This window comes from Akebia trifoliata, chromosome 8 (assembly GCF_017979445.1).
Source record: "Akebia trifoliata isolate Shusen 1 chromosome 8, ASM1797944v1, whole genome shotgun sequence".
In the NCBI taxonomy this organism is placed as follows: Eukaryota; Viridiplantae; Streptophyta; class Magnoliopsida; order Ranunculales; family Lardizabalaceae; genus Akebia; species Akebia trifoliata.
The window spans coordinates 11,140,388-11,151,677 of record NC_141382.1 but is presented as its reverse complement, the minus strand read 5'-3'; the positions used below and the strand labels follow the sequence as shown (position 1 = coordinate 11,151,677).

The following is an 11,290-nucleotide window of genomic DNA, read 5'->3' as shown; positions in this document are numbered from 1 at the left end:
TAAGTAGAAAATCAAGGGTTTTGGGAGAAAAGTGAGGTTCAAAATGATGGACTAAATTATTGTTATATTGATTAGTTTAAAATAATCTACCATAGAGTTTCAAGTCATAGTTACAAAAACATGTTTAAAATACAAAATACGTCTTGCATCTATGATGATTAAAACACACACAAAAAAAGCACTACTTTTGGAAAAAGTCACATTTTTTTTTTTTCGGTTTTAAACAATTTTTTTTCAAAAATAAAAATCTAAACAAAACACTTTTTTCCCCCTTAACATGGGATTCGATACATATTAGAATTTGATGATTCATAAATGTAGAAATATGGGATGATAATATCTTGATATTATGATTTTTTTTTTTTTCATTTTTTCAATAATATATTATTTTGAGCAAAAGATATGTTAATGAGCAAATTTTCTTTTGACAATATATCATGCATAATTATATTTGAAAACATGTTATATTGAAAACATAGAATAAATTACAATATTTTTTTTTTTTTTTTTGATAAGTAAATTACAATAATAACTTATGTATCATTGTACCTATACATTTTTAATATATATCTTTTTTATCTTTTATGATTATTATTATTTTTTTTTCGTTTTTTCTCATTTACCCCCAAGGTTTCCTTTACCGTTTTAAACCTGTAGTCCGACTTTGTGACTCTGGTTGAAGCTACCTAATTTTCCTCTAAAATTCGAAATAGTGGCATTTAAGTAATTTTCTATTAGCCCATTGGTGTAGACCAGGTCATTGGACACCCCTTGAAATTTCCCGAGAAATATTTATTTTTCGATCAAACTCAAACCCTAAATTTTTCGAAAACGCGCTTTGTTCTCGCTCCAGTCTCTACTGGTAAATTTTTTTCGATGTTTCTCTCTCTAAGGAGTTCTTTATTTGTGCTTCGAATTTGATTTGATTTGATTTTTTCCTTTTTTCTAAAACAGTGTTTCTAGGGTTTCGTAGATCGATCAGCAACCATGTCTCTAAGACCGAACGCAAGAACCGATGTTCGCAGGAACCGATACAAGGTCGCTGTTGATGCAGAAGAAGGTCGAAGAAGGAGAGAAGACAACATGATTGAGATCCGAAAGAACAGAAGAGAAGAAAGCCTGCAGAAGAAGAGAAGAGAAGGCATGCAATCTCAACAATTCCCGACCGCAATTCATCCTTCAGCAGTCGAAAAGAAGGTACTTTTGATCGAATTTTCAAGTGTTTAGTTTGAAAATCGATGGATTTGGGGGTTCTAGGGTTGGGGTTTGTGGTTGTATCGATCTTTTTAGTTGGATCTGTGTGTTTGATTTCGTTTAAATTGGACAATTACAAAGTAGATTACGTTCTTTGATTTTGAATTTGTTTGCTTGCTCCTTCAATTCAGTTAGAAAGTCTTCCATTTTTTTTTTTTTTAATAATTGGCACAATTACAAAGTAGATTACTTTATTTAATTTTGAATTTGTTTGATTTTGTTTATGATTGGCACAATTACAAAGTTAATTGCTTTAATTGATTTTGAATTTGTTTGCTTGTTCTTTCAATTTCAGTTAGAAAGTCTTCCTTTTTGTTTATAATAGGTACAATTACAAAGTAGATTACTTTATTTGATTTTGAATTTGTTTGCTTTTTCCCCCCCTTCAATTTCAGTTAGAAAGTCTTCCTTCCATGGTAGCAGGGGTTTGGTCGGACGATAACAGCTTGCAACTTGAGGCTACTACACAGTTCCGAAAACTACTTTCAATTGGTATTGGATTGGCCTTTTAGGATTTTTTTGTTTGTTTGTGCTGATTTCTCCTCGTTTTGTTACAATTGATGAACTATGAATTTTTACTGTAAACCCTTTCACCAGAGCGAAGCCCTCCGATTGAGGAAGTTATACAATCTGGTGTTGTTCCTCGATTTGTTGAGTTTCTTATTAGAGAGGACTTTCCACAGCTTCAGGTTCCTGAATCCAGATACCCATTTTATAATTTAAATTGAGTTGTTAATATATATTTTTTCTATGATTGCCTATTTGTTTTCCACCATTTTGTATTTGAATTTGAATTTCAAACAGTTTGAGGCAGCTTGGGCTCTCACCAACATCGCTTCCGGAACCTCAGATAACACCAAGGTTGTAATTGATCATGGGGCTGTCCCAATCTTCGTGAAACTTCTCGGTTCTCTGAGTGATGATGTTCGGGAGCAGGTAGATTTAGTGAATTAGTCTTAATTGTTGCGTTATTTATTCTGCTTTTCTTCCCCTAAGTTATTTATACTAGAAGGTAGCATGTGCAATGCGCATGTATCATAAGGGCATATTTGTAATTTAAAAGTATTGATTAAACAGTTCTGAAGATTACATAGTAAAAAAGATATTTTTGCAATTTTGAAAATTGACCACTATGATTATAAGGTTTCGTGGGTTGTGATTTTCTTGGTTTTTGGCCAAAATGACCCTGATTATATTAAATTTAAATATAAAGGTGGGGGCATTTGTGAGATGCAAATTTTGGTGTCACATTATAATAGTAAAGATTATTGTTTGAATGTATTTCTGGTATTTAGGCTGTTTGGGCACTTGGAAATGTTGCTGGTGACTCCCCCAGATGCAGAGATCTTGTCCTTAGTCACGGGGCATTGATGCCTCTGTTGGCTCAGTTGAATGAGCATGCCAAGCTTTCTATGCTGAGAAATGCCACTTGGACTCTATCTAATTTTTGTAGGGGCAAGCCACAGCCTCCTTTCGAACAGGTTGGAGTTGTGTCCTGGAATTTCCACTCGATGTAATTTAGTTCTGACAATAATTTATAATATTGAATTTTTTTCAAATGAATTTCATTGGCAGACAAAGCCTGCACTTCCAGCTCTTCAGCGTCTTATTCATTCTAATGATGAAGAAGTCCTAACGGATGCATGCTGGGCGCTTTCTTACCTCTCGGATGGTACAAATGACAAAATCCAAGCTGTTATTGAAGCAGGTGTCTGCCCCCGACTTGTGGAGCTCCTGCTGTGAGTACTGCATTTAATTATTATTTAATTGTGGAATTTTTGTCACCGTTTGTTGGGGTTTATGGAAGGAACAGAATGGGCGCATCTTCAAAGACAAGGAACTAGACTTACAAGATTTAATTTTCTCCATTCTTTCTATCATTTTCATCTGGGGAAAAGTGTTTAAAGCTTTTAGAGGGATCGTTTTTGAGGGTCTGTTGGTTAGATGGAATCGTGTTTGTAGCTTACCATCGGATTAGTTTTCTTCTTGTTTGTTTTTTCTTTGCTGTTTCTTAGGTGTTCCTACTCTAACTCCTTGTAAATTCTTTCTTTCTTCTTCTTCTTTACTACATCTTTTACCTATAAAAAATAAATAAATTCAGCTGTCATATACTTTACACTCAAAATCTAAATAATGTTTCTGTGTGTTGTTCTAGTCATCCATCTCCTTCAGTGCTCATTCCCGCCCTTCGAACAGTTGGAAATATTGTCACCGGAGATGATTTCCAGACTCAGGTATTGATTCATTAATATTTAAAGGCATGCTTTCTGTTATCTTTCCTTTTTTTTTTTCTTTTTTTTGGATCTTTATTGACATGAAAAGTTCTTAGTTATTAAATGGAGACCATGTCGCTTATTTTCCTTCAGTCAAATTCATGTTTTTTCCTTCCATTTAAAAGTAGAAATTGTAAAGTATTAAAAATTTATACATTTTGGTTGGAGGCATATTAACCAATGGTGTGTGGAACTTTTTGAATGATGATCAGGTGCAGTCACCCAGACTCGGTAAGACTTGGGACATACGCAGTTAGATGCTAAAATGATTTTTTTTTGTTTTTTTGGATATGTTGCATTGAAGTATGAAGTATCTAGTAAGGATGCAACACCGTTTGTGGTATCCAATAGTGTGGTGCTTGGGTGTTCCAGATGTATTTTTCTTTCTTTGATTCTTCAATTTTTATGCTTTTATAAGTCCAATAAGTGAACATAGGGGGAGTGCTAATATTGATTCTACACACATTTTGCTAGAAAGAATAGCATAAGCTTTAAATAACATTGAGAGAATTGGGCCTTATGCCAAAAGTAGAGAAGGATCTCAATATTCAATTCAAATTTCGCAAGATTCCCAACTGAAGGACCCTAATAAGCTGTATAAGACTTTAAGTGGCCATTTGAACCATATTGAATTGTAGACATCAAGCTTGCACACATGGTCAAAAGTGCGAAATCTTTAGGAAAAGAAAATGGAAGCATTACGACCCATTTCTGTTTCTTGATTGCATACTTGCAATTTGTTGTTATTTCCTAATTTATTCGGATGCATCCAATTGAGATACTTGAGTTGTCTCCTTTGCTATTCTGAAGTAATTTCAAATTTGGCAATAAATTCGAATCACTTTAAGAGAATGGGAGAGGGGATACCTTTCTAGCTTATCACTTTCATCTTCCTCGGGGCGCCAATTATATAATCTAATACAATAGGGGTTCGGGGCATTTGTGATGATTGATAGAAAATTAGCCTTTTGGAGGATTGGATACTTTGAAAGGTGGCATAATGGTAATGATTGAAAGTTGTTTGTCTAGTAACCTTGAGTACTTCGGGCCTGTGTCGATACACCTCTCCGTGCAAGAGCAAAAGCTCAATCACTCCCCGCAAGAGCAAAAAACCTCTCCGCGGAAGAGCCGGTTCTTGGAGCTTCTCCACAAAGAGCAAAAAACCTCTCCCCGCAAGAGCAAAAACCTCTCCGCGTCAGAGTAAAAACCTCTCCAAAGGTTTGCTAGCTCCCCGCAGGAGCAGAAGTCATCAAGAAGCTTTATCCAAACGCAGTGTTCATGTCCCTATTTTCAATTCTAACAATTGTGCCAAATATGACATAAAAGAGAATTAGAAATTTTATGCGGAAAGAAAAAGACAGCTATCCCAAACTTCCTTTAATGGGAGAGATTCTATTGTGCCAAATTAGATACCTTGAAAGGTGGCATAATGGTAATGATTGTAAGTTGTTTGTCTAGTAACCTTGTTTACTTCATGTCCCTATTCTCAATTCCAACAATTGTGCCAAATATGACATAAAAGAGAATTAGAAATTTTATGCGGAAAGAAAAAGACAGCTATCCCAAACTTCCTTTAATGGGAGAGGTTCTATTGTGCCAAATTAGATACCTCAAAAGGTGGCATGATGGTAATGATTGAAAGTTGTTTGTCTAGCAACCTTGTGTACTTCATGTCCCTATTCTCAATTCCAACAATTGTGCCAAATATGACATAGAAGAGAATTAGAAATTTTATGTGGAAAGAAAAAGACAGCTATCCCAAACTTCCTTTAATGGGAGAGGTTCTATAATTGCAAAAGCGAAGGGGACGTGGATTCAGAGGACAATTTTTCTAGCCTGTTGGTTGATGGTTGTGGAGACACTATCTAGTTTTTGGAGAAAAATTGTTGTGGATAAGTTTGGATGTGATCCTTTGGGTTCGGATAAAAGATTGGCTTCATAAAGATTAGATACCTCTCTAATGGTGGCATAATGGTATTAATTAAAGATTATTTATCTAACTTCCTTGTATACTTACTATCATTTAAGCTGGAACACCTAGACATGACCATGGTTCAAAATTGTGTGTTTCAAAATGTTTCAGCCGAAAATTCTGAAGTTCTGATTTCAGCTGAAACGAAATGCAGACCCCGAAACATTTGAGTGATATGAAATGTCTCGGAAATGGTTCATAATGTTTCAGTCAAGACCATTTGGTTTTTGTCTTGATTGAAACATAGCCTTGAAACAAATTTTAAACCTTGGCCATGAAATATAGGAGATCGGTGAAGATTTTTTATGGAACAACAAAGATGGCTATTCCAGATTCAACTTTGTGAATTTGGATAAAACCCTGTGGTCCCAAAATTGAATGGGGCTAGTACTCAAAAAAGTTAAAATTGATCATAGCCCTGTTGGTGAAACGATTTTTACGTTTGGGGCCACAAGGAGAAAGCCCCAGTAGGGTACCTCTTCCTTGGCACATATCTCAATGGGTGTCTAACACAGAGATGATTATAGTGTACCCCACCAGTTTATACACTAGCATTTAGTCACCCACCTAATTGACTGGACAGGTGGCTATAGCTGTGTGCATGGCAACCTTAACCTCTACCATGATGGACTGTATGGTTTCAACTTTCAGCCAATGTTGTGGCCTGACCTACATGGGTATGGTGCGACCAATGGGACACTATATAGTCATTTAAGCTGATCAAAATCTTAAGTATACAAGAGTTTGAAGCATGGAAAGGGATCAAAGCACTCTTGTATAACGCCCTGCCGCTATGTAACTATGCATCGTTGTCTTTCTTCACCCAATCTCGGAACTTTACTCCTCCCTTTGCAATAGCAATCGAATTGCTGTTGTCCTGGTTTATACCGAAGTTTAGGCTAACTTATTTAGCTTCCAACATTAGTGAAGACCCTTTTTTTTTTATTCATACAATTGCTTTTGTGCTTGGTATACTGTGATATTTCATTGAACTTCGCTTTTTCTCTTAAATACACTTTTTTGTTATTTATGAGCAAATTTAAGCAATTAAATAAATTTTATTCATTATTGCTTGTGAATTTTAGAGTACAATGATTAGCGATGGTTTAAGAGGTCTCAATATGGCATTTGATGGTCAATTTTTATTTATTGTGTTATTGTATCCTACCTAATTTTGTTGGCACTTTCTTGATATTTTCTCCAGCATATTATTAATCACCAAGCACTTCCATGCCTTCTGAATCTGTTGACTAACAATCATAAGAAGAGTATTAAGAAGGAAGCTTGCTGGACCATCTCAAATATCACAGCTGGAAACAAGGATCAGATACAGGTATGGTAGATTTTCCCCAGCGTGTTCAACTTTTCTCAAAATTCTCAAGGACTTTCTCAATACCAACAGAATAGTGCCAATTAATGCATCTCTTGCTTTTCATCAAGGCCTTTTAACTAAATTTTGTGAGAAAAACATTTTTGGGAGTCTTTTTTTTTCTCTCTCTCGTGGGGTTATTGGAGATATTTCATTCTGTGTATGAAATATTCTAGTTGTAAATTGGGTTGCTGTAAATCTCCCTTTCGTGTATGAGATAACTTAGAAGTTGTGAATCCATTCTTCTTAGTGGTAGTAAAATGCATGTATTTTTGTATCTTACTCAGGCTGTAATGGTGGCTGATATCATTGGTCCTCTTATCCATCTGCTTCAAACTGCTGAGTTTGATATCAAGAAGGAAGCTGCATGGGCAATCTCAAATGCTACATCTGGTGGTAGTCATGAACAAATCAAGTATGATTTCTGTTTAGCTACCTTATTTTTCCTCGTCTCACTGTTAACTATTTTAAATGTATATTAATATGATGATGGATCATCTTTGTTGTTGATAGGTATCTAGTGAATCAAGGTTGTATTAAGCCATTGTGTGATCTCCTCGTATGCCCTGACCCAAGGATTGTTACTGTCTGTTTGGAGGGGCTTGAGAACATCTTGAAGGTTGGAGAGACCGAGAAGAACTTTGGGGACTCCGGAGGTGTGAACCTCTATGCCCAATTGATTGACGATGCTGAGGGGTTGGAGAAGATTGAGAACCTACAGAGTCATGACAACACTGAGATATATGAGAAGGCTGTGAAGATTCTCGAGACTTATTGGTTGGAGGAGGAAGATGAGGCATTGCCCACTGGTGATGCCGCCCAACCTGGGTTCCACTTTGGAGGGAATGAGCTTCCAGTTCCTTCTGGTGGATTCAACTTCGGCTGACAGGTTTGTTGCATTGTGTATTATTATTATTCATTTTCTAGAAATTCTATTGCCACCCTGACTTTTACTTACGACACCCTAATCCTTTTGAAATTAAGCAGGTATTTACCTATGGGGTTGTGTTTTAAAAGTAAAACTTGATGTGCTAATAGTAGCTCTCTTGTTTTCTAATACTTTGGGTGAGGAGAAGAGATGGCATGGAGCCATCTCCGCCTCGGTGAATATCCTTGTTGGATGGATGGAGCCTATTTTTCCAACCCATCTGACCAATATACTTGCTTTACTGTCCCCTATAATGTAATATAGGCTTAAAGGATTATGAGGTATTATATTTTTTTAGCTCTAATTTGTGTACGTTTGACATTAGAGCACTGGCAGGGATGATGGCTTGACAGAGAGTAATTTGAGATCATAATTTTCTTTTGTTACTCCCATAGCAGGATTTTTCAGATGGTCGTGTGGAGAAGCAAAATCCAGGTTGGAGCAACTGGTATATGTCAGGTCGGGTCCAGTCAGGTCAGGTCAGGTCAGTTCAGGCGTTTTGTTGCGTCGTTTGGGTCCTATTTGGTCCAGTCGCTGGTGTGGTCAAAGAAGTGCCAAAGCATGGTTAGGTCCTACAATGGTCTCGAATCATAAAGTGTGGATGGGTTATAAAGGACATCATGGCTGAGGTGTATGGGTCGGTCGGGTCTTGGGGTAATTGGTGAGGAGGAAACGGGATCCTCATCATATCGTTAATGGGTTCCCAAAAAACAATGTCGCAATATTGAGTCTTGGTTTTTTTATTCGTTTTTAGTGTGGCAGTTGTTATTGCAAAGTTGGGACCGGTTTCAGAAGGTGATCTTGCAATCTGTCTTGCATGGTATTGTATTTGGTAGAAGATAAAGAAAAGTAGCCAGCATTTCATGACAATTGTTGCCACTTTGGGAGGGAGAGATGTTTGTAGATGTTCCCATGGTGAACTTATTGTGCAACACACCAGTGGATGGAAGAAACAATGTTGCAAGTATTAATGTTATATACAGTTTTATTTCGTCGATTACACTTTGTTCATCATGGGTTTAGTATTTTAGCCATGAATATTTATATAGATACTGCGATTCTTTGATTACATTTTAACTAAAAATGAACCCACTTGGTATCCTGTTACTGACTTGTTCTGAATGGGTTAGGTAAGGGGTCATCATTATGGGTTTTTTTAAACTAATTGTCGAGCTCTGGGAATGATCGACGCCATACCCAATCGAAAAAGGATGTTATCCAAATGCATATCTAGTAATTGTAGTAACGTTTGAACTTTTTTTTGAAAACGTCATGTGTTCCAATTTTTAATCGTGAATGTCTACTTCAGATCCTTCAATTTTCATTAACAAAAATGGTGTAAGGGGTAGGGGGTGTGGCTGTGTTTTTGGGATGGTGCGTCCTTTTGGGTTTCCTGCTTGAATTGTCATCAGTTATCCTTTAATTGATTGATGTGGGTGCAACAGGGTGTCTTTTTATCGGCCACACTCACCTTATAGGAATTGGCAATGATCCAAAATCTACGCGATGTCCAAATCAATCCAATCCCAAAAATGTGAAAAATTGGATTTTCGGATTGGATTCGGATTAAAATCTTAGATCCGAAATAATTTTGGATTGGCCCCCAATCCAATTCAAATATATTTTAATAATTTTTTTTATATTCTTAATTTCATATAAATACATATATATAGATAAATCGTTTGTCTTTTTTTTCCCCTTTATATTTGTAGTAGTAAAGTAGATTTTTTTAAGATTTTAAATGATTTTCTATGTTTTAAACATTGATAATTTGAAAAATAAGCCATGTGTTTGGATCCGACAGGATCGATTTCGGATTAAGGATGAAATGAAATGGACAGGATTTGGTTCACATATTCATTAATCCGTTTGGATCAAATCAGGTCGGGTATATCTTTAGAAGTTTTCGGATTGGTATTGGATAGGCATTGATCCGGTACCAAATCAAGCTGTTTCCAGCCCTAGGATGCAAGCATATTTTATAGGGAAAATTCCCAAGAAGATAGAGAAAAATTGTGACATTTCCATTTTGGCACACTAATCGTTTTAATTATGAATACAATAAATTATCATTTTCAGAATTAGGACATTTTAGTTTTAGTAGTGAAAAAAAAATGAGTCGTGTTGGAGTAACATTGTGGGGGACATTGACTGACATGGATGTGTGCTAGAATCATAAATTATTTTCTTCGAGATACAAGTGAGATCTTGATGAAAGCATTTATGGTTCTGTGGACACCAATGTCCCTCAAAATGTTACTTCAGCATTACTAAAATATATATATATATATATATATATATATATATATATATATATATATATATATATATATGGGTCGGGTTCCTGCAACACACATATAGACAACGTGTTTTTCTTATATGGGCAAAAATGTTTAGAATGAGCTGATTTTTTGTGAGGATTATCTCTGTGATGAGGGGATCATCCTGGCAAAAAAATCATCCCATTCCAAAACTTGTAACCCCATCAAAATTGATTTACAAAAATTGGACGGTTTATAATTTTTCAATAAAAATTGGACGGTCTAGAAGTTTTGGAATGAGCTGATTTTTGGCAAGGATGATCTCCTCACCACAGAGATCATCCTCACAAAAAATCAGTCCATTCCAAACATTTTTGCCCATATAAGACAAAACACGTTGTCTATATGTGTGTTGAAATGGTTGTCGTTTGAACTTGATCCTATATATATATATATATATATATATATATATATATATATATAAGGGGGCGTTCAATGGCCAACTTTTTAGCAAACTTTTTGGCAAAACATTTTTCAAAACATGAGTTAGAGGTTTTGGAATGGGCTGATTTTTGGTGAGGATGATCTCTACGGTGAGGAGATCATCATCACCAAAAATCAGCCCATTCCAAAACTTCTAATCCCATCAAAAACAGTTTACAAAAAATGGACGGTCCACGATTTTTCAGCTGGTAAACATGGGTTAGAAGTTTTGGAATGGGCTGATTTTTGGTGAGGATGATCTATTCACCGTAGAGATCATCCTCACCAAAAATCAGCCCATTCCAAAACCTCTAACCCATGTTTTGAAAACTGTTTTGCCAAAAAGTTTGCTAAAAAGTTTGCCTTTGAACGCTACCCATATATATATATGGAAATGTTTAGCGACTAACATTTTGACAAATATTTTGGCAAAATATTTTTCAAAACATGAGTTAGAGGTTTTGGAATAGACTGATTTTTGGTGAGGATGATCTTTACGGTGAGGAGATCATCATCACCAAAAATCAGCCCATTCCAAAACTTCTAACCCCATCAAAAATGATTTACAAAAAATGGACGGTCTACGATTTTTCAACTTGTAAATTGGGGCTAGAAGTTTTGGAATGGGCTGATTTTTGGTGAGGATGATCTCTTCACCGTAGAGATCATCCTCACCAAAAATCAGCCAATTCCAAAACCTCTAACCCATGTTTTGAAAAATGTTTTGCCAAAATGTTTGTTGCTGAACGG

The 11,290-nt window shown here is 35.8% G+C and overlaps 1 protein-coding gene across 4 annotated transcripts; it reads left to right on the top strand.

The window, feature by feature from the left end:
• Positions 1–709: 709 nt before the first annotated feature.
• LOC147396090 (importin subunit alpha-1a-like) lies at positions 710–8,796 on the top strand. Of its 4 annotated transcripts, XR_015180362.1 has the most exons (13): positions 710–862; positions 955–1,197; positions 1,650–1,746; positions 1,852–1,943; positions 2,059–2,190; positions 2,550–2,735; positions 2,830–2,993; positions 3,410–3,488; positions 6,704–6,832; positions 7,156–7,283; positions 7,382–7,757; positions 7,856–8,077; positions 8,192–8,796. XR_015180362.1 is itself a non-coding variant. In XM_086449801.1 (12 exons), the coding sequence occupies exons 2-11, from the start codon at positions 988–990 to the stop codon at positions 7,752–7,754; spliced, it is 1,590 nt and encodes a 529-aa protein (XP_086305927.1). In that variant the 5' UTR covers positions 710–862; positions 955–987; the 3' UTR covers positions 7,755–7,757; positions 8,195–8,796. The 4 variants fall into 4 exon arrangements, 3 of the variants coding, with proteins under 3 accessions (XP_086305927.1, XP_086305929.1, XP_086305928.1); XM_086449801.1 differs by lacking the exon at positions 7,856–8,077 and having other exon boundaries at positions 8,195–8,796; XM_086449803.1 differs by lacking the exon at positions 7,856–8,077.
• Positions 8,797–11,290: the final 2,494 nt, after the last annotated feature.